Source organism: Bombyx mandarina, chromosome 01 (genome assembly GCF_030267445.1).
Source record: "Bombyx mandarina strain Sakado chromosome 01, ASM3026744v2".
Lineage (NCBI taxonomy): Eukaryota > Metazoa > Arthropoda > Insecta > Lepidoptera > Bombycidae > Bombyx > Bombyx mandarina.
The window spans coordinates 1,219,318-1,241,043 of record NC_143208.1 but is presented as its reverse complement, the minus strand read 5'-3'; the positions used below and the strand labels follow the sequence as shown (position 1 = coordinate 1,241,043).

General features: G+C 35.6%; 1 protein-coding gene across 1 annotated transcript; it reads left to right on the top strand.

Annotated features, from left to right (window-relative positions):
• The first annotated feature begins 14,204 nt into the window (after positions 1 to 14,204).
• LOC149503442 (uncharacterized) lies at positions 14,205 to 20,568 on the top strand. The gene is made up of 4 exons (XM_028178392.2): positions 14,205 to 14,612; positions 14,753 to 14,814; positions 18,765 to 19,090; positions 19,766 to 20,568. The coding sequence occupies exons 1-3, from the start codon at positions 14,595 to 14,597 to the stop codon at positions 19,057 to 19,059; spliced, it is 375 nt and encodes a 124-aa protein (XP_028034193.1). The 5' UTR covers positions 14,205 to 14,594; the 3' UTR covers positions 19,060 to 19,090; positions 19,766 to 20,568.
• The last annotated feature ends 1,158 nt before the right edge of the window (positions 20,569 to 21,726 follow it).

Here is a 21,726-nt window from a genome sequence, read left to right as displayed (position 1 = left end):
TGAATTTTGAATGTTTTTGATTTTTCGTAACTAATTCTTTGTAGCGTAAAGACCAGTCTATAAAGACATTGACATTTCGTGTAATTTCGTGTACTGAATGCAGACGCACTTACGTAAACTATAGAAATTAGGTCATACCTACACGATCGATGCGAATCACTGTGTTGCATGTTGCGATTCCGCACCTGTGTCCTGTCGTTTGACGTGACTTGAATTCCCGCGTTGATTTCCTTTCTTTTGGCTTTAGTGATATTTTTTGACATGTAGACTTCTTGAAGATATGATTTTCATAATATAAACATGATTTTCATAATATAAACAATGATTTTCATAATATAAACACAAATTAATACATACACAATAATACATAAAATATTCTTATTCTCAGTCGTATGCACTCTTGGCAGAGTGGTCGTGGTCATCACTTTGGTTGGTGGTGCGCTTCACCAGACGTCGCCATTCCTCGCGTACCGCGGCCCTTCTTGTGCACTCGCTAACGGGATCGTTTAGAGCTGCACATAAAATATACTACACTAAAAAAAAAGTCACATATAAAATCGATGCCTTTTTTATAAAGTGAACCAGGTACGTCATATTGATAACATGTACGACCCAGGCGACGGGACAATACAAAGTGGCCGTCGCCAGAAACTTGTCTTGTCGGATCCTCGGTGCTTTTAGGCTCTTCAAACACCGGTCAACGTTCTGGTTGAACTTGTTATCGAAGAGTTAGACGAGCGAGCTAACTCAAGACATAGTCCACTGAATTTCTCGCCGGATCTTCTCAGTAAGTAGCGGTTTCAATTTGGTGGTAGATTCTACGAAGCACTGCTCTTGCTACGGCTAGTGTCAGCAAACTCTTAGGTTGAGCCCCTGTGGTCACCTACCCGTCTGCACGAAGCTTGAATATCCTCTTAGGCTACTGGCGAATAGGTAGGATTAGATATTGTTATTTACGACATAAGTAGTTAAAGAGCCACGGGCTTACCATAAATCACTTTTGACCTATTTGAAAAAAATCTGAATGCCCAACTCAAAGAAACCCTGTGAAACTGGTATTCATTTGCGATTCTCCTTGAAATATAAAGAAAGAAACATTTTTTACGTAACAAAATATAAATATAAGTTGTAGTGGAAATCTTCTACAGCTCGGGAAATATTATGTAAGTGACTTTATGCTTTACTTACTGCCTTGGACCGGTAATTTGTAATTGTGGTCGTAATACGGGGAAAGTTACGTGAATATGTTAGCATATCAACCGCGTTTTTGTTTTATGGAGTATACAGTCTGTCTCGTAAACTGTGTTATCGTTTTCAATCAAACGAAAAAATATATTGTTGTTGTTGTAGTCCTAGGGTACCCCGCTGGTACATAGGGCCCTCACAAGTTGTCTCCACTTTACCTCCATTTACCTTACACTTATAAAAATATATGGTTAAACAAAAAATACCATATACCAATTATTATTGTGGATTTAGTTTTCATATGTAATATCTAAACAAGTATTGTAAATCAATGAGTCATCGTATATATTAAGTATTGAAGTATTGACAAACGTGCAGCATTTCAAGTAACGTTGACCCATGGAACACGTCACTTATTAAGTCATCATTTACATAAATATTTATAAACGCTTCATTGAATTTTGAGTTAATGTTACAAAACTTTGCCATGTGATTATCGTTAGTAAAAAACCTTTACTTGGTATGATAGCAAAATAAATTGGTGATTGCAGTCATAATATCTTAGGATGAAAGAACAGGCGCCCTGGCTAAATTTATATTAATTTAATGAGCATAATTTTAAAGGTAGGCAGCGGCTTAGTACCGCATCTGGTATTGCTGACGTCTATGAGAGACGGTAAACATTCACCACCAGATGGGCCGTATGCTCGACTGCCTACAAGTACAATAAAAAAGAATCGCAAAACCACTATTTACTGGTGGTAGGACTTCTTGTGAGTCCGCGCGGGTGGGTACCACCGCCCCGCCTATTTCTGCCGTGAAGCAGTAATGCGTTTCGGTTTGAAGGGTGGGGCAGCCGTTGTAACTATACTGAGACCTTAGAACTTATATCTCAAGGTGGGTGGCGAATTTACGTTGTGGATGTCTATGGGCTCCAGTAACCACTTAACACCAGGTGGGCTGTGAGCTCGTCCACCCATCTAAGCAATAAAAAAAATAAAAAACTGCCGAAATTAAAAATAATTTAGGAAATTAGCTGATTGCATAACTAATTGTGCTCCACTTAATAGCATGACTAAACAGATCTTTAGTAAGTCCTTTGTAAATACAGGCTTATTCCTTTTGACGTAATAACAATCATTTCTATGTATTTAACTACATATGGTAAATTGTGTTTCAACATAATAAATTCATTTAACATGATAAACAATAAAAATTTACGTAATATTCCCAACAGAGCATCTTCTGAGCTTCCCGCAAATTGTTTTATGTTATTATGAAAAAGTCTTATACAAAAACATTTCGAGCTCCTCGCTGGTTTAGTGGTTAGTAAACCTAAGTGCCTACTGTACTGCAGTGCCCGTAGTCACTGTTAAAACCATTTTTTATCCAAGATATGATTGTTCTTGTCACTTACATGCTCTGTTAACACTAATAACACAGAAGAAATCTTACTTCGGGTCATTTGGAGCCATTGCGGAACGTAAAGTTTCATAGGTATTCAGAAGCAGTAGTTTGAGGGGTAAAGCCAAGCTGTCATGTTATAAATTGCTTAATTTATATCAGGTCGGATAAAAGGAGTACCTAGTTAATGACAGTCGCACGGACTCTGTGTTGTCTACTATACGGATCCACAGGGAGTGGTTAGAGATATTGTTTGAGATCTGCCCCTCTAAATTTTACTATCTCTGTGTTCTTTGCTATCCCAGCAGAGCCGACCCATACTACTTTGATCCAAATTTTTATAAATCATTTTCGTTCGTCTCGAATAAATTACCTTTCACGCTCTTTTATAAACACTATGCCTTTTTAAACGAGTTTTTCATTATGTAAGTCCTTAGCGGCATAGGGTTGGTTCCTAGTTATTAGTGATGGACAAATGTCACTGTTTCCATTCGTCGGAATAAAGAACACACGCACTGTAATTACAAATTGAACTCATTACGGTTGTTGCGTGTGTGTGTTTGCTCAAAATTGTGAAATCAGCACATACGTGATTGTTTATAAAACACCGGTATAGGTCATGGTTAAGCGTACCGACGATTCCGGATGGATTTAGTAAGCGAGACGGTGAATGACCGAGATATAAAGTTCTCGGACTAAATCCGGAACGTATCCTAGTGTGAAGGTATTTTTTTATTAAATATATTTTTATTTGATTTTCTGTACTAAGTATGTTCGATAGTCCTTAACGTCCTAAATGAAAACGATATAATGGGTGTTGATTCTTAAAAGATTTATTATAGTAAATTTTCTAAAGACTAGTATGTTCTCTGTGGAGGTTATTAGAGTTTACTCCTTAAAATCGCTTCCATTTAAAGCCTTCCGTACGAAAATTTGCGTACAATAGCTAATTAAATAACATTAATGATATAACGGCTAATAATATTGATGAATAAAGGTGTATACATTTTTTCAGTATTAGAAATGCGTTTATTTCATTTTCAATTGTAAATTCATTAAATATCGGACTTAAAAGGGGTCTCGATTTCGATCTGGTCGTAGAATCTGCGAAGCACTGCTCTTGCTAGGGCCAGTTAGCAAATTCTCTCAGGTTGAGCCGGTGAGCTCACTTTTGCGTCGACATCCACGCTTGTCAAACTATTCGTTCTTGCTAGGTCGTTCCAAAACGACATAATTGGCTACTTAGAGAATGAATAAGGCCGGAATGAAATGAGGCTGATATAGCTGAAATCGTAACTATACTAAAACTAGAATTCATATCTCAAGGTGGGTGGCGGCATTTACGTTGTAGATGTTTAAAAAAAACTGCAGTTCTAGGTTTTTATTTTATTTTTTATTGCCTAGGTGGGTGGGCGAGATCACAGCCTACCTGGTGTTAAGTGGTGACCGGAGCCCATAGACATCTATAACGTAAATGTCGCCACCCACCTTGAGATATGAGTTCTAAGGTCTCAGTATAGTTACAACGGCTGCTCCACCTTTCAAACCGAAACGCATTACTGCTTCACGGCTGAAATAACGGTTTAGCGATTTTGTTTCATGTTCCACAGATGTGCGCATTTACATATTATATATTAAACGCTTAATAAGTCTACCATTATTACAAGTATAAAACCGAAATGATATTAAATTAACAAAAAAAAAAGACAAAAGTTTGGCTTACGCTAATAATTTGGAATGAGAAAACAAAATTTTAGTTCCTCATCTAAAGTGTTGTCACTATCAATAAGACGCAAGATATTTTTTAATTTCATTTTCAAGAACATTATCTTGTGTAATATACTTAAACTACGTGCAAAAGCTGTTGAACCCCTTTCAAAAATGATGTTCGGTCCAGTTGAGGTACGTACATCGTGATCCAATCTAACCCACATGCGTAATTGTATAGCTGCTTTATGTAATCGTTTTAATCGTTTTAAATATACTTATTTCTTAAGGCTCCATTTTGAAATATTTAAATGCTAAATAATTTTAAATTTTAATTATAATTTTTTTTTTAATTTAGATCTAGTATAGGCGAGTAAATATTTTAAATAAAAATAATAGCGATTTTAAATTCATTCGAATTGTGTTTTTTTTCCTGACGATTTCGATCTCTGTATTTTAGGTAGATTTATTATAATTTAAGAAATCTTATCCCAAAAACGCTTGCTTGATATATCTTTGTGATGTACCGGTAGCAATGCGTTACAGTTTGAACAGTAAGGCAGACGCTATTCCAATGCTATTATAACATCGACCTCATAATGAGACTATATCGTGAAACTAGATAACAACACGGAGGCCTATTCATTTGTCTCATTTAAATCTATATACGAGTATTTTTGGCGTAGTTGAAATAATTAAACATTCATTAAATTCATAAACATTGAAGCGCTCAAATTTCATATTTTCTCTTGTATGACTTATACGAGGCAAGAACAAGTTAGAAACATACAATACTACGAATATACACAATTTATTCACTCTAAAACATAGACTTTTAATGTACAATGGAAGGTATTATCGCTAAATAATACTTTCACGCTGCCATTGTCTTTAAAAAAAAAGAAATGAAAAAGTTTTTGGTAATGAAGTTTCGCGGTGTAGGTTGTCACTCTCAAAGTGACATTTTTAATTTTCTACGGAAATTATAATAAAAAAAAGTAATATGGCTGACTGATAATTGAACCTGAACTCTATGGTAGATATTTTACATTTATAGGGTACGACTACGGCAATTATAAATAATTTGCCAAATTTACCTCTTTTATTCAGATTAATCACTTTAATCACTCACTTAACATAAAACCTATAAAAAGTTATGAAAATCAGTTTTTCATAAAGTGATATAAATAAAAATGTTTCAAAAACTCAACATTCCACTATACTCCATTTTTATTCTTTAGCCATCTGGTAGATGGGCATTACCGGAAAACAAATGATGTATGGTATCAGATAACATCATGCCGGCTCCAAGCGAATAAAACAACGTAACGAGAACGCAATATAAAACGGCCCAAAGCTACTTAATTATATATAGCAATAAAACTGTTGTTATTCGATATTCAACTTTCTATTTTAGTGCAATATATTAATTATAAGATAACATACATATCTGCATACCTCTAATAATGATTGTAATGATATGTTTAAGAGTTATAAAACGGATTTTGAACGTTGATGTGATTGAGTGTTCCGTTGTTAATTTATTGGACGATGTCAATTAATAATTTGTTAGTGCCATAAAATAATATGAATACGAATTATGGTTATGTTGCGTATTTTTTATCTATAAAAATATTAGTAAGCAGAAACTATTTATCAAAAGAATATTTTCGCACTCCCGATAAGGACAGGTTTAATAGGTTGCGAGACAAATAAGAGGTTGCATGGTCACTGTCTCACAGAAGTAGAACGTAAAAGAATGAAATAGAATGCTTTTTTCCAAGAATAGTGCTATTTTATTGCAAACATATTGTTAGAATACCTGCATAAGAATTTGGAAAGTTTATAATAGGGCAAATCTAAATATGCTTCGCGAATGGAGTCGCAGTTACTTCTACTTCGGCAATAAAATATAATTGAAATATAATAGGAACCTATACAAATCTCTCTCAAATCTATTTAGTGTATTTACTACGAGTTTGTGAAATAAAAATAGGCCTTATTACCAGTACTCAAGAAATGAATATGGGAGGGGCTGCAAATGGAATGAATGGAGAAAACTTTGTTCAGGATAGGGCCAAATATATTATCAGATTGGATTGGATTTGGTCGTAAATTCTTCTGCGCATCTACACCGATAAAAACTACAATTACTTTAAAGAGGTTATGATATCCTTAATCGAAGATTAGAATTTTTATATATTTAATAACATATACGTAACGTTTTGCTTTTAATTTTGCAATAAAATAAATTACTTAATTTCGTTTGAATCTATTAAATTTCGCAAGCGTCCAAAATAATGAAAGAATAGAAATGATTGCAGCAATAAATGCTGGAACGAATGCTTACGAAATTAGCCTAACATAATGAATTTAAACGTATGTGAACTAGTTGCGTTTCTAATTCTCTTAATTGGAATCCGTAATGTACTGAAATTTAACTATGCGTTAGCGTTCGTTATGGTAAGGACTTGTGAGAGCTCGAGATGTGATTGACCTGTTGCAGCATTTCATTAAAAGCTAAATTATACAGTTATGCATTATTTTTATTTATTTTTTATTGCTTATATGGGTGGACGAGCTCACAGCTCACCTGGTGTTAAGTGGTTACTAGAGCCCATAGACATCTACAACGTAAATGCGCCACCCACCTTGAGATATAAGTTCGAAGGTCTCAAGTATAGTTAAACGGCTGCCCCACCCTTAAAACCGAAACGCATTACTGCTTCACGGCAGAAATAAGCAGGGCGGTGGTACCTACCCGCGCGGACTCAAGAGGTCCTACCACCAGTAGAATGTATATTTTTATTTTGCTGTATACCTTTACTTAGGAATGGATTGGCCAATCAAGACGCGAATGGGTTAGTAGTTAAGATAGGTTCGCACTACTGATGATGAGTTATGGAGAATTGAAGTCATGAGTGGAGTGGAAGGGGTTAAGTACCATTTTTAAGATTTTTGAGTTTTTACATTTAATGAAGGTGTTATGTGCCTATAAACAATATTAGACCTAAAAACTCCTGGCTTAAAGGCTATTTTTAGAAATTACATGTGATGGAGGAGTTATGTACGATGAAAAAGTACAAGTAACAAAAGTTTGTTACCCGTTTTCTCAAAATTAACAAATTGTATCGTATCCCATTCATACACTCATGTCTTCAATTTATATGAGGGGCTAGCTCGTGTAGGTCCGGGTCACATATCTCAACAGAAATGAAAATAGTTGACCAATTCTATTTCGAAGCGTTTTACGAATATTGAAACATTAACAAGTATTTTTTTATGAATATTTCTATCGCGAAGCTGCTATGCGTTAGATTTGAAGAGCGGGATAGCTTTTATCTATACTCTATACTAATATTATAAAGAGGAAAGATTTGTTTGTTTGTTTGTATTGAATAGGCTCCGAAACCACTGGACCGATTTGAAAAATTATTTTACTGTTTGGAAGCTACACTATTCTCGAGTGACAGAGGTCATAATATTTTTTGAAAAAAAAAATTAGAGATCCTTACTAAAACTCTAATAATGTAACCCAGGGTGTAAAAAAAATACCTAAAATATTCTTTACATCGCGACAGCATAATAATTTTTCTAACTATTATAGTTATGCCGCAATAAGTGTTCTTTGATTTAAAAAAATAAAACAACGTCAAATATCGTTGAAATTTTTGTTAAAGACCGGAGCCGGAGCGGGCCGCTATATATAATAAAAGACTTCGTATCGCAGAATGGGTGTGTGGTGTGCAACCTCTTTGACAGACATGCGATCTATAGAAGACATAGACTAAGACGGAGATTTGACATTGTGGCTTTTCTAAACTTGACGAGGACGAAAAAAGGGAAAACTGAATACCTTAATAGGCGTCAAACTAATTAACCGACTGTTCAGTGGGTGATTAGATTCACATTGTGATGTATGTACATGAGCTCCGCTGATTACTATCAAATCAGTTGTCCGTCTATTGTATTAAAAAAAAAAACTATTTCATTAACGTAGGCCGTATTGTTGACTCGTAAGTAAGTGCGAGCGCCTTGTTTCTCCGGGGAAACAGACATGAATTCTCGTTTCGAGCTATCAAGCAAGACTTAGCATTCACCTTGTAGTGTTGGATTGTGAACTCGTCGAAAATAATATAATACATAAATATGATTTTTTCATAAGGTAATTCTTGTTCTCTAAGTCGACTCGAGTCTTTCAGATAGTTATAATATTGCGTTTCCAGAAACGTAAATTATATATTATATCAATCTGCATCGTAATTCCGACCAAAACCGTCAGTCTTTTTCGTCTTAAGATGTCGAAAAAAAAAATCTAGTCCAATCATGATTAATGACATTGTTAAGTTATTCACAATTTAAAACAAGGAAGCGATTTGAGACGATTAAACTGTAATCGAGACAGAGAATTGCATTTATGTAATAAACGAAGATTCTTGACCGGTTCTTATAGGTTAGTTTCAATGAAACGTAGACCTTTCTGGATATTATGAACATTTTGAGTATTTCTTCCGCATTTAATGCATTATTCGGTTGTTTAGATGATAGAGCGAATAGCAATCGTTGCGAATGTGCATAATTGAAAACATAAATACAAAATAAATATGAAAGTCTGAAGAAAATGGGACTCCTGGCAACAGGTGAGCATTCTTTGTTGGTTGTATATATATAAAAAAAAAGGGAAAACAATCATTATTTATCACTATTGGATACCATGCCTTTCCCTCGCCAGTCATTTATTCGTGGAAGCCATCAAATCGATTTGATCAATTTGCGATGTTACATTACTGCAGTAGACCTGACGGTTAGCTTGTGCCAGCTATCGGAGGTCATAGACAACATAACGTGAAAATAACAGCGCATAAAACCACTTTGGCTTTCATTGGAAGACCGTACATTTTTACGATAAGAAATTTAATCATAATCGTCTGCTTAGATATTAATCAACATACGCCTATGTGCCTCCAACTTACTCACAACTATCACAAGATCGCCTTGTTCTGGTGATTAGCGATCGACTACTTTGCCGCTAAGCCCTAGTTTGAGTCTGAGATAGAGCTGAGTAAGGCGGTGAGCTATAATGAATAACGTGCAAATAAACGCCAACCGCCAATCGTTCTCAGTTCGCTGGATTGGCGACTGAGCGACACGACCATGACCATCTAGGAGAGCATTGTGCCCTGCCCAGTGCCAGTCTTACTTAGGACTTTTAACCAGAAATTTGAAAACTGTTTAAATAATATGGAAAGTTTATCCGAAAATATGTTGTAATGGGTATATTGACTTGAAGCCTTAAGCATATTCAGGGGGTTTGAAGTCGCTCTAATGGATACGTAAATTACCTTGTCATGTAATAAGGTCGGCACGTTATGTGAAATTGAGTGTGGCCTATTAGGGCTGTCATTTCATGGTTATTTTGTTGAAGAAATCGCATACTGAGCAGACCGTAACGCAGGGAAGTATTGTAGTAAACCTAACTACGTACCTAAATGACGTAATCCTAAGGTGACTCTGAATTAAGCTTCACATGAACTATTCTTCTGTGCTCTGTTCTCTAGATATTTTGGTCGACATCATCGTGGCCTAAATGATACGACAACCGGGTGTATGTACCTAGTCAGGTCATAAGTACTGTCACACAGTAAAAACTTTTCTTTTAGAATGCTGGCCACAAAAAAGTTTATTGAATTCGAATTTCGAATTGTTCATGAAAATAAAAATGTATACTTTTAGAATTTTACTCATTTTAAAATATGGAGTGGACGCTTAAAGAAGACCGTGTTGCGGTTATTGCGTTGCATCGTTGCGGTTACGCGCCAAGTCAAATTTTTAACATACTGAAAAATTTGAATATAACCAAAAGATTCGTTTATCGTACCATCAAACGATACAATGAAGACTCTAGTGTAGATGACAGGTCAAGAAGTGGTCGCCCTCGGTCTGTTAGGACTCCAGCAGTGATAAAAGCTGTGAAGGCGAGAATTCAAAGAAATCCCAAACGTAAGCAGAAACTGTTGGCCCTTCAGATGGGGTTAAGCAGAACCACGGTGAAAAGGGTGTTAAATGAAGACTTAGGGCTTCGGGCATATCGAAGAAAAAAGGACATCGTTTGAATGCTCGTCTAATGGACCTGAGACTGAAGAGATGCCGCGCTTTGTTGAAGCGGTACGCGGGAAAAAAATATCGGGAAATTCTTTTTTCGGATGAAAAAATTTTTACCGTAGAAGAGAGCTACAACAAACAAAATGATAAGGTGTACGCACACAGTAGTGAAGAAGCGAGCAACCGTATTCCGCGTGTCCAACGAGGTAATTTTCCATCCTCGCTCAAGGTATGGTTGGGAGTTTCTTATTGGGGCTTAACAGAGGTACATTTTTGTGAGTCATCCCAATTTGGAGTCACTCAAGACATCCTTGATTAAGGCAGCCGCCGATATTGACATGGACCTCGTTCGTGCTGCGATAGACGACTGGCCGCGCAGATTGAAGGCCTGTATTTAAAGCACGGAGGTCATTTTGAATAAACTTTAGTGTCATAAGAATCTATGTTTTGTTAAGTTCATTTTGGTATATGAATGGTTACATAATGAATAAACTTGTTTCAATTATTTTACATCAAACATGTGACAGAATTTATGACCTGACTAGGTATATTCTTATGACGCACTATGCCTATAAAATCCTGTAATAAGGTTCAAAAATAAAACTCGTAACATGTACAGATGTGCGTAATTAGTGGCGATAGAGCATATCGTGAGCCTGCACCGGTGAGTACCAGTTTTCTGCTCGTTTCTGTCGCCAATCAGTCAGCCGGCGCGGTAGTGGTAGGACCTCTTGTAAGTCCACACGGATAGGTACCATCGCCCTGCCTATCTCTGCCGTGAAGCAGTAATGCGTTTCGGTTTGAAAGGTGGGGCAGCCTTTATAACTATATTGAGACCTTAGAACCTATATCTCAAGGTCGGTGGCGCGTTTACTTTGTAGGTGTCTATGGGCTCCAGTAATCACTTAAAACCACCCATCTAAGCAATAAAAAAAAGAAAAAAAAATGAGGCAGCAGTGAAACAAGAAGTATTAACATTTCGAATGGGCCCTTCAAAGTTTCCGTGCTCTGTAACATGAGGCCATAATAAATTTTAGTCTCATCTTATTTTTGTTCGCGTAAAACCGAAAAACTTTAATGCCGTTTCAGATTGATACGATTAAGCGCAGTTACAATTAACGTTACTACGTTTCTATTTCATTCAATCTGAGCTAAACTGAATAGTTAAAACTTGCTTAATGTTGTTGTAGTAGTATTTGATGCGTTGGGTAAGCATTGCGGTTTTACAACGTATTTTATATTTCGAACGTGCAAAATACCGTTGATGTTCGTGATTAGAAAAAAGAATTTCACGCGTATGCCGTAGTTAGACTATTTGAATAAACGTACATAAAGATTGTGGCAATAATATGATATTATGTAATGAAATCGCTGGTGACATAAGTGAGTGCGCGACGACAGCTATGCCTACTAACGTATTACGGTTTTTAAATAAGTCCTAGTAGAAAATCCTTTTTGGGATGTCATAGAACTTACAGCCGCCAGCTGGTGGAAACACGTAAACCCCACGTAGGGTGGTGGTAGCTACCACGCTTTCGTGTTCATACCATTCTACTTAGTACAAATAATTAAACTCTAATTATGTACTAAAATAAGTAATGACTAATAATTCTCACCTATTATTTTTATTGCTTAGATGGGTTGACGAGCTCACAGCCCACCTGGTGTTAAGTGGTTACTGGAGCCCATAGATATCCACAACGTAAGTGCTCCACCCACCTTGAGATAAACGGTTTAAGGTCTTAAGTATAGTTACAACGGCTACCCCACCCTTCAAACTGAAACGCATTACTGCTCCACGGCACAAATAGGCAGGGTTGTGGTACTCACCAGCGCGGACTCACAAGAGGTCCTACCACAAGTAATTACGCAAATTATAATTTTGCGGGTTTGATTTTTATTACACGATTCCTTCACCGTGGAAGTCAATCGCGAATATTTGTTAAGTACATATTTCATTAGAAAATAGTGCTTCTAAGAGTGTATTGTTACATTATTACATAGTAAAAGTTAATTAATTTATTTATTGCATTTATGTATGAACGATCTCACGGCCTACCCGTTTTTAAGAGCATACCGTATATATCAATGCGGATATCGTCACGGCTGACGGTGGAAATAGAAGTTTCGAGAAATGAGATCGGAGTTTCAACTGTATCGGGTAAAGGTTGTCACAGCCTTTGGACTGGAAATAACAACTGCTTTACGGCGGAAACTTTTGAATGTAGGTAATTGCAATTAATTTAAACTGTATGTAATTGCAATTTTTTTCATAGACTCAGGTAAGCAGTAGGTATAACTCGCAGGAATGTAAGGGACTATGTATGGGACATGCGATTAAAGCAAAAAAAAAGCGCAATTGCAATGTCATAATGTGTGTTCACACTTTTTATAATGTACCAAAGCGATCGTAATCATAGTCGTAAATTACACAAATTATGACTTTGATTTTTCTTTGTCGTAAGCGGCAACAAGTTTATAATTATATCCTTGAGTATACTTTTTCATAAATGGTGCATGAATGATTGACTGATGAAGAATAAATTAATTTATTTAGGCCTATCAATAAAAACATTTTAAATGAAGCAGTTAAATATTAGAATTCCTATGTTGTGAGTACTGGAAACACTGACATGAGATAAAAGCAAATATAATTAGACATCGAACAGCTAATCTTTAACAAAGATACAGACTCCGAGAGTACAATAGTAAAGGTTATTGTACACTAGACGTCATTTCGGGTCCTCCCAGGGTTCGGCGAGTAAACTAACCCATAAGCACAGCCAACTGAGTTTCTCGTCGGATCTTCTCAGTGGGTCGCGTTTCCGATCCGGCGGTAGATTCTGCGAAGCGCTGGTCTCGCTACTGTTAGCAACGCCTCCACGTTAGAGCCCCGAGAGCTCACCTATTCGCTTGGGTACGCTGGCATAGCCTCTCAATGCTACCAGCTTAGGTAGTAAAATAAAATTACACTAGACAAATCTGGTTTAGTTGACGGGCTGTAAATAGCACGTGCTTGGGGTGCACGTAGCTACAATTGTTCCATTCCATTTTCATAGATCAGCCTTTCCCGAAGTGGGCGATAACGCCCCCATGTGGGCGCTGCAAGCCTAAAGGGGGGCGGTAAGAGAAGCAAAAAAAAAGGGACGTTGTATAGAGGCTTGGAAGGCAATTTGTAATTTTATCTAGGAAGACTCTTAGACACCGACTGAGCTCTCGCTATATTGGTTTTTAAGTAGGTGAAAAAATGGAGGCGTTAAAAATAATTTATTCCCAAAGTGGGCAGTAGACAAAATAAGTTTGGGAACCCCTGTCATAGTTGGATGTTTTTCCATGCTAGCTTCTTAAACCTAGCGGTTTCGCTCGGTTGAAAGGTAAAGATAATATAACCCTCGGGAATAATACTTTTTTTCTGAGCTATGATAAAAAGGTGGTTCATGTTTTTCTACAAAACTAAATATTTAAACAAATAAAAAAGTTCACTTTCGCATTTATAATTATGGACAGTTAAATGTAACGGTTTCTTTTACTTTACATTAAATCGTTAATTAGTGAATGACGTTTTCATATCTTAATTTATCAAAAACGAAATTATAAATTTATTAAAGCAACATTACGAAAACTAGCTTTGGACCGTTGTTTTATGAATTTGATTATCTTATGTTTTTCGTGTATTTCGTTACATTAAATTTGAAAATGATTTAAATCAGCACTAGCACAAAAAAAAACTTCGCAAAGCAAAAACACAATTAATCACTTACGAAAGTGCAAATGAAAAATTAAAAAATTAAAATATATCAAGAAAAAAAAAAAGTTTAGCAACTATAGACCCAACCACTGGATCAGTCTAACCTGACAAGAAGAACTTAATATCAAATTATTTTCATCCGCACGTCACTCTTAATTCGATACCATGCACTAAATACACCCAAAACTGTATACGGAATTCACCCCACCTTCAAACCCAACCGAATTTAAATAACACCTTTCAATTAGCAGCAACGGTATCGAATAAAGCCTTTCTAAAGCGACCGGGTTTAACGGGCTAGTAGGGATGCATCAGGGGGCTAGATTACGCAATGTATCTTAGCCGGCAACGGTCACTATATATAAGCTGGTAAAGCATGCTCAATGCATAGAAAGTACTGACAACAGACCAAGTGTATTACTGAATCAGTCCAGCGGAAACAAGCAAGATGTACGCTAAAATCGCCGTGAGTGAATTATTTACAAAAAATAATAATAAGAATAATAACGAATTAGAGATGGGACTGCAGTGATATTAAAAAATAATTACTTAAATAGCAGTGTTTAGTGTTGCGGTTTTTAAGTTATTTTTGTGTATCTTTTTCAGCTCATCTCACTCGTGGTTGCCGTAGTGGTCGCATCCCCTACACCCGGAGGCGGCGGCGGACAGTACGTATTTATTATTATTTCACATTCAATTTAATCCATTTCATGTTTAGAGCACCTGTAGAATCATATACAGCCTTATAGGGCTAGTAGAATTGAATTACAATAATGAAAATTCAATTTAACATTTTGATCCAAAAAAATCGTTGCGTTGTTGAAAAACGAATTGTAGCAACAGTTCGCAGAAAGTCAAAATAGTATCGACATTGAACTTCATTACACGTAACAACAGCCAGTGTTCAATTAACGATTATTTAAAAGAAAAAATCTTTCGACAGAAAACAATCGAATTATGTAAGCGAAGGCCGCAGCCGAAGCCGATTATGTCTTGCTATTTTCGTAATCTAATTTTTGGTCTAGATTCACCATATATATATATATATGTATTATATTAGCAGATCTGCAATAACGTATAGAGCTGTGTTTCTCAATATTTTAATTAATCGCATGAATGTGTGTTAATTAGGCATTAAATTATTCAAGATTAAGTTCAATCAAAATTGATCTTTTTTTTGGTTTTTAATCAACAATTTTAATTAAAATTGTATTGTTAAAACGTGATACGTAATCATCTATTTTATAAAGAATTTTAGCGAGAGCCATTATTTTTTATTAATGCAAGGTAATATTGTAGAAAGCCCAAGAAATAGTGGAGTAGAGCGTATGACCTCATCTGCATAATTACGAAAGAAAATTACGGAATTAATGAACGCACAAAACAAACCTCTCATTATTGCACCCCGCTTCTTATGTAACAGATCGTGTGTTGAGTTACTAAAGCGTGCTTGATATATAACGTCATTTATAATAAGCATTCAATTAAAAAAATAACTGCCGCCAATAAATTACTTCGCTTTTTTTTTATGAACGAAACTAAATTCAAAAGTTGTAATCTTAAAGTTGTTTAATTCTTTTTTTTATTGCTTATATGGATGGACGAGCTCACAGCCCACCTGGTTTTAAGTGGTTACTGGAGCCCATAGACATCTACAACGTAAATGCGCCACCCATCTTGAGATATAAGTTCTAAGATCTCAGTATAGTTACGACGGCTGCCCCACCCTTCAAACCGAAACGCATTACTGCTTCACGGCAGAAATAGGCAGGGCGGTAGTACCTGCCCGCGCGGACTCACAAGAGGTCCTACCACCAGTAAAAAAATTAATGCATATATTTTGATAAGATAAGATTAAGAAATTGAAACTATTTTTTCGATTTCGATCACGCATTTGCATTTTTATTTTGTCATTCTCGACGTTTCCGGCAGATACTAAACGGGTTCCGTGGTCGCGGACCGCTCTAGTGTTATTCGTCGACATTTGATTATTGGGGGCATCTCCTGTCTGCTTTTTAAATATAAAAACTATTTCTTGCCTTTTAAGTTTCTTTTCGTACGAGAATACTCACCGAGCTAAGAATACGTTAAGAATACTTGATCTCGTTCATCGAGTCTGTCGTCATGTAAGTTTTAATCGAATATACGGTGCATTTAAGTACACATTTACATTAAAGTAAAAGGCAGAGACAGTCAGATCTTATATAAGAAGGTGAGACGGGCACTGGAATTTCGAATATTTTTTTTTGTTAAATGAAATGTTTTAATGATATTTTCAAGTAGATACTTTTGTGGATGATATTTTTTATTACCAAAAGGCATCACCGTGATTACTCTCAACATCTACATTGAAGTCTGACTGCCGTATTGACATTAAAACATCACTTTGTTTTTGGGAAATAAAATTAGCACATATAAATTACTGACTCGGCGATGCAGTAGTTAGAGTCTCTGATTGTGGCGCCGAGAGTCGTGAGTTCGATTCCCACATCGATGAAGAGGCTTGTTTGCTCTTTGTCTACGTGCTTATTATCTTTATATGTGTATATTTAAATGTATATAAGCATGTATGTCAGTCATTGGTACCCATTGATAACACAGGGAATCCTAATTTAGGGGCGGGTGACCGTTCGTGATTTATTCCCATTTATTATTTATTATAAATTTGATTTGAAAAATTGAAATCGTATCTGACCGTTATGTGTCTAATGTGGAGATAAATTTTCCCTTCATTAACCCAGTAAGCACGTGAATCACATTCTGCCATTGTTTCTATTGTGTACAAAGTTACATAAATTACTATCAAATTACTGTCCAAATTAGATAGTTTCTTAATTCTGTGTTCGTAAAATTTCCTCCCAACTTTCTTAAAGTAAGCTTCACAATACGACTCCTAGTTCTCTGTTGTAAACGTAATCAAACGCGCGTTCCTTATTATTTTCATATAATCTATGTTATTTGTAGTGAAAGTTCAATTGACTTTGTTTACCGCCGGCTTTAGATTTACATCTAACTACACGATAAATCGTATCGGCTATATACGGGTGTGCCCTTAATAATTAAATTGTTTGAAACTACAATTTGTTAAAACTGCTCCCAAACTTTGTTATTTCGATATAACAGCTATGTTTTCATTCAAACTAGTACGCATTAATTTATAAACACCAGAAATTTGTTCGTTATATTTAGCGGAATAAAATCACTACAAATCTCAAATTCTACTAAACGTGGAATAAGATTATTTTTTTAAAGATGGCTCAGCTTATTTCAATCGTCTGACTGTTATAAAATGTCAAGCGATATATTATTTCATTACGATTTCAACGTTCTCTACTTGCTGAATACAATTTTACTACATCATTGTCTACTGCGTATACCTGTCTAAAGCTGTATTGATAATTATGTCATTGGTTCTCATAAAAATTCAATATAAATCCAAAGAAAACATATCATTTGCAAAAAATCATATCGAGGGACGAAAGGCGATTTGGTTTAAGCGCCATTTTTACAACTTTACAGGAGTCCATTTAAATTTGAAAATTTGAAAAAAATTCATAAGAAAAAACTTCTTTAGCTATTTCAATGTAGTAAACTTAATTGAAGTTCAATTAAAAACACCGAACTGTTGATTATAATACCAAATTATTTAATTAGAAAGCCTATAACCAATACCTTTAATCAGAAAAATAAATGTTGTGTATTAAGCGAAATATCACTTAAACTAAATATCCTTTCAACCCTCGATGTACATATCGATAAACATTACGTTGCATTACATCACTTGCAAAAGTAACGATGGAATTTTCGCGAAAGTGTCAACTTCACCACGATCCGGTTTATGGAGAATCGAAAAATAAATACAGGTTCTCTCTGATCATACAAAAACTTATCAGCCTCTAGCAATTACTATAAATTATATTGGTTTATTGTGACTTGTATTATAAGTAGATGCGGTTTTTTATATTTTATGAATGAGGGATTACTGGTGGCCCGGAGGCCTCCAGTTTCACCAGGACAGGTGGGCGAGCAGAGGCTCAGCCAGGAGGGGTGAGATTTGCTAACAGCTGCTCGAGCGCCTCCAAAGGAGACCTAACAACTCAAGGGCAGCTGCTTCGCGAATGAATCTACTACCGGATCGGAATCGTGACCCGCTGAGAAGATCCGGCGAGAAACTCAGCTGGTCGATGCTTAGGTTAGGTTGCACATCGAACTCTTTGTCGAGTTCGACGAGTACGGTCACCAAGGTCTCTACTCCTAGTGTTAGAGCTAAAGGCGTCTAATGCAAGGGCTTAGTTGCGGTAAAGACAGAGGCGGTTTATAATCTTGAAGTCTACTAAGTTGCTCATAATTATTACATTTTGGTTATGTGTGACTTGACTGATAGTATTGCCCACAGTCTCATTGGCTGCTAGGACTCTTTTCCGCGCGGAGTCATCAGCGTGTATTGTGAAACGTGTTATGTAGTGTCAAATTTAGTATCATTAGTATTTAGTATCATTAGTATTTAGTATCAAATTCATAAGGTCTTTATTGCTTCGTACTTTTAAGCACACACAAGTACACCTATGGACCTCATTGAACACATTAAAGTTAACATCTTCGATTTTTTCTTCAACAGCAAACACGTGACCATCCACGTTCCCTACAAGATCCACACGATCCACCACCACCACGTGTCCAAGGTGCACGTTCCAGTGCACGTGCCTGTAATCAAGGAAGTCCAGGTCATCAAGGAGGTGCCCATCATCAAACACGTGCCGGTGCCCATCGTTAAGCACGTGCCTTTCCCCGTCGTGAAACATGTGGAAGTCGAGAAGAAGGTGATCGTGCCGGTCCATCATCACGAGCACCATGAGCACCATGAAGAGGAACAACACGGGTGGGAAGGCGAAGCGTTACACGGCTGGAACTGATTTTATCAAAGAAAATTCATCATAGCTTAAGGTCGGTTTCGACAAACATAAATTTTGAATATTTCTTTTCAATTAGCATTTGCTTTATCTTAAACTAAATCTCGTTTATTTATCTCAAATACTAGGAATGATAACAGAATATATGTATATGCTATTTATGTTATAATAAGTAGGTAGATATTATTTTAGTAAATCAATTAGAGACCAGAGACATTTCCCACCAAGTCATGCAGTTTTTTTGTTGTAACTCTAGAACTCATACTGCTGTGAGCAATTAGAATCCGCTTCACCTTAAAAATAGCTTCGTGTCCACTGACTAAACGTGTAATAGGAACTATTGACGACACAAGAGGCAATTTTTAGACGATGATTTGGAATAACTATGAGATAGCAGACGTTAACTTAGGTTAACAAGTTTATTGTATACCAAAACAATATCTTACCTGCGTAAACCAACAAATTGAAAATGAGTTATATAAATTATATTTCTATTTAACCGTTAGACCTTAGAACCCCTAGCCTCGAGGTGGTTGGCAGCATTAACGTTATGTCTAGGTCTCCGGTAACCATTTAACACCAGGTGAACTCTGAGCTCGTCCACCCATCTAAGCAATAAATAACAACCTACTGTTATTACTGAATTACTAACAAGACGATGTTTTTCGTCTCTAAAGTCATTGCCTTAAATACTATTTTCGTTTTTCAGATACACTAGGTCAATCACACGTCATCACAAATCGATCGAGCAAGGATCGGTTGCTTCTTCACCATCATCATCATAATGTAAATAGAAAAATCGAATAGCTATTGCTAGAAGAGGCTAACTAATTACATTCAGTTGAAAACAATGTTATAACTATAATAATAATAATTAAATATTAGCATTATTTTTAGCTTAAACTGCTAAAATAATGCAACGGTATACGCTTTAAAGACATGTTTTAACAATATTCGTTTTCCACCGAATGTGATTTTACGACATCAGTTTACGAAGTATAATATAAATCTGTTTTTAAAATGTTATTGATTTCATTTTATAAAGTTGACACTAAGGTATCAGCTAACGAATTCGACAAAATAAAATTTAAATATAAAGCCATTATAAATAAATTATTAGTAAATGCCAATAAAATATTCAACATTAAAAAGACGTCACTAGTTCAACGAATAAAAAAATTTTTAAGCTATTTGTAATCATACCAATATGAAAACGTTAAGATACTCTGTGACATTTCGATTTTATCTGTATATTGGTATAGAATATGCATATTGCAATCCTACCAAGAAAATTTATTAAAAGGAGAAATTCATATATGTACATTTTGGCTCATTCCAATTTTTTTTAATGCTATAATGATGCCTGCCATTTATTCGATTGTCAACGAATGTAAGGTTGTATATTTTGTAAACTGTTCGTCCACTGTAATTGTTATACTCATTTTATAGTTACCATGTTTGTTAAATGTATATAACCAAAGAGAATAAATGGAGTGGTTATATAAAAAAAAATGTATTTTTATTAACATTGCCGCGACTCCTGCTTCTACTACGCACGTTTATAGACAGCTTTATAACTCAAATATTAAGTGTATTATCTATGGCTTTATACCTCTGATGAAATGTTTCAGCAATTCCTGTAGACTGTTTTTTTAAAGTGTTATATGCGTTTATTATTCATTTGTTATAATATCACAATTTACTACTGAAAGTAATTTGTAATTTAGTTTTGTCTTGAATTCACATCAAACTTAAACAGTATAAGATATTTTGCAAGTTATGTTGGTATTGAGCCGCAACTGTGGTTACTATCGAGAAGCGATCATGCGTACCTGTTTGAAGGGCGAGTCTTCCAAAGTCAAAGCTTCGACCTCATGTCTCAAGGAGGATGGTGACATTCACATAATGATGTCTATGATCTCGAAGAAACATTTAGCGCAATAAAAACGTTATGCTTATATATATAATCCGAAGCGAAGGGGAATACCTGATAGTCTAAGTTGAAGCAAGCTTTTTAACCGACTACAAAAAAGGAGGAGGTTCTCAATTTGACTGTGTGTTTTTTTTAATGTTTGTTACCTTATAACTTTTGACTGGGTGAATCGATTTTGATGATTATTTTTTTCCTTCTGACGCTTCCCGTGTGGTCCCATTTTAATTTAGTCCAGTTCTGATAATGGTATCCATGAGAAAAACATTTAAGTCTTAAATTTTCATTAAGTACGTGCGCGACAAATAGATGAATAACTCAATATCACGCCAACCGATTTCGATGATTTATCGTGTATATTAATTTGTTTTGGAATATCTTTTTTTTTTCAATGTGAAGTCGGTTTTTATTAAAGCATGTCTATTTACAATTATATAAAAATTCAATGACCACTTCCTGGAATTTATCATATATCATAGGTATTATAAGGAACATGAAAAGTACTCAGACACCGAATACCGAATATCCTTAGTCCGAGTCTTGCAATCAGGGTTTCGCATCTCTAAAACAACGACGCGATCGAAATAGTGGTAAAACAATTTTATCCGTGGTTAAAGTCTTCGCTCTCTGGAGGCGTTAGATGGATTTTGTTTCACTTTCACTTACTATGTCTCGGGTAAGGAAAGTAGGTACTATGCGCGTAATTTACTACAAGGCGTTTTGAATCAAGTAATTACGTA

Coding starts and splice junctions, on each gene's coding strand:
- LOC149503442 (XM_028178392.2), top strand. Junction 14,815..18,764: donor CCCGGAGGCGGCGGCGGACA/GTACGTATTTAT, acceptor TTTCTTCAACAG/CAAACACGTGACCATCCACG.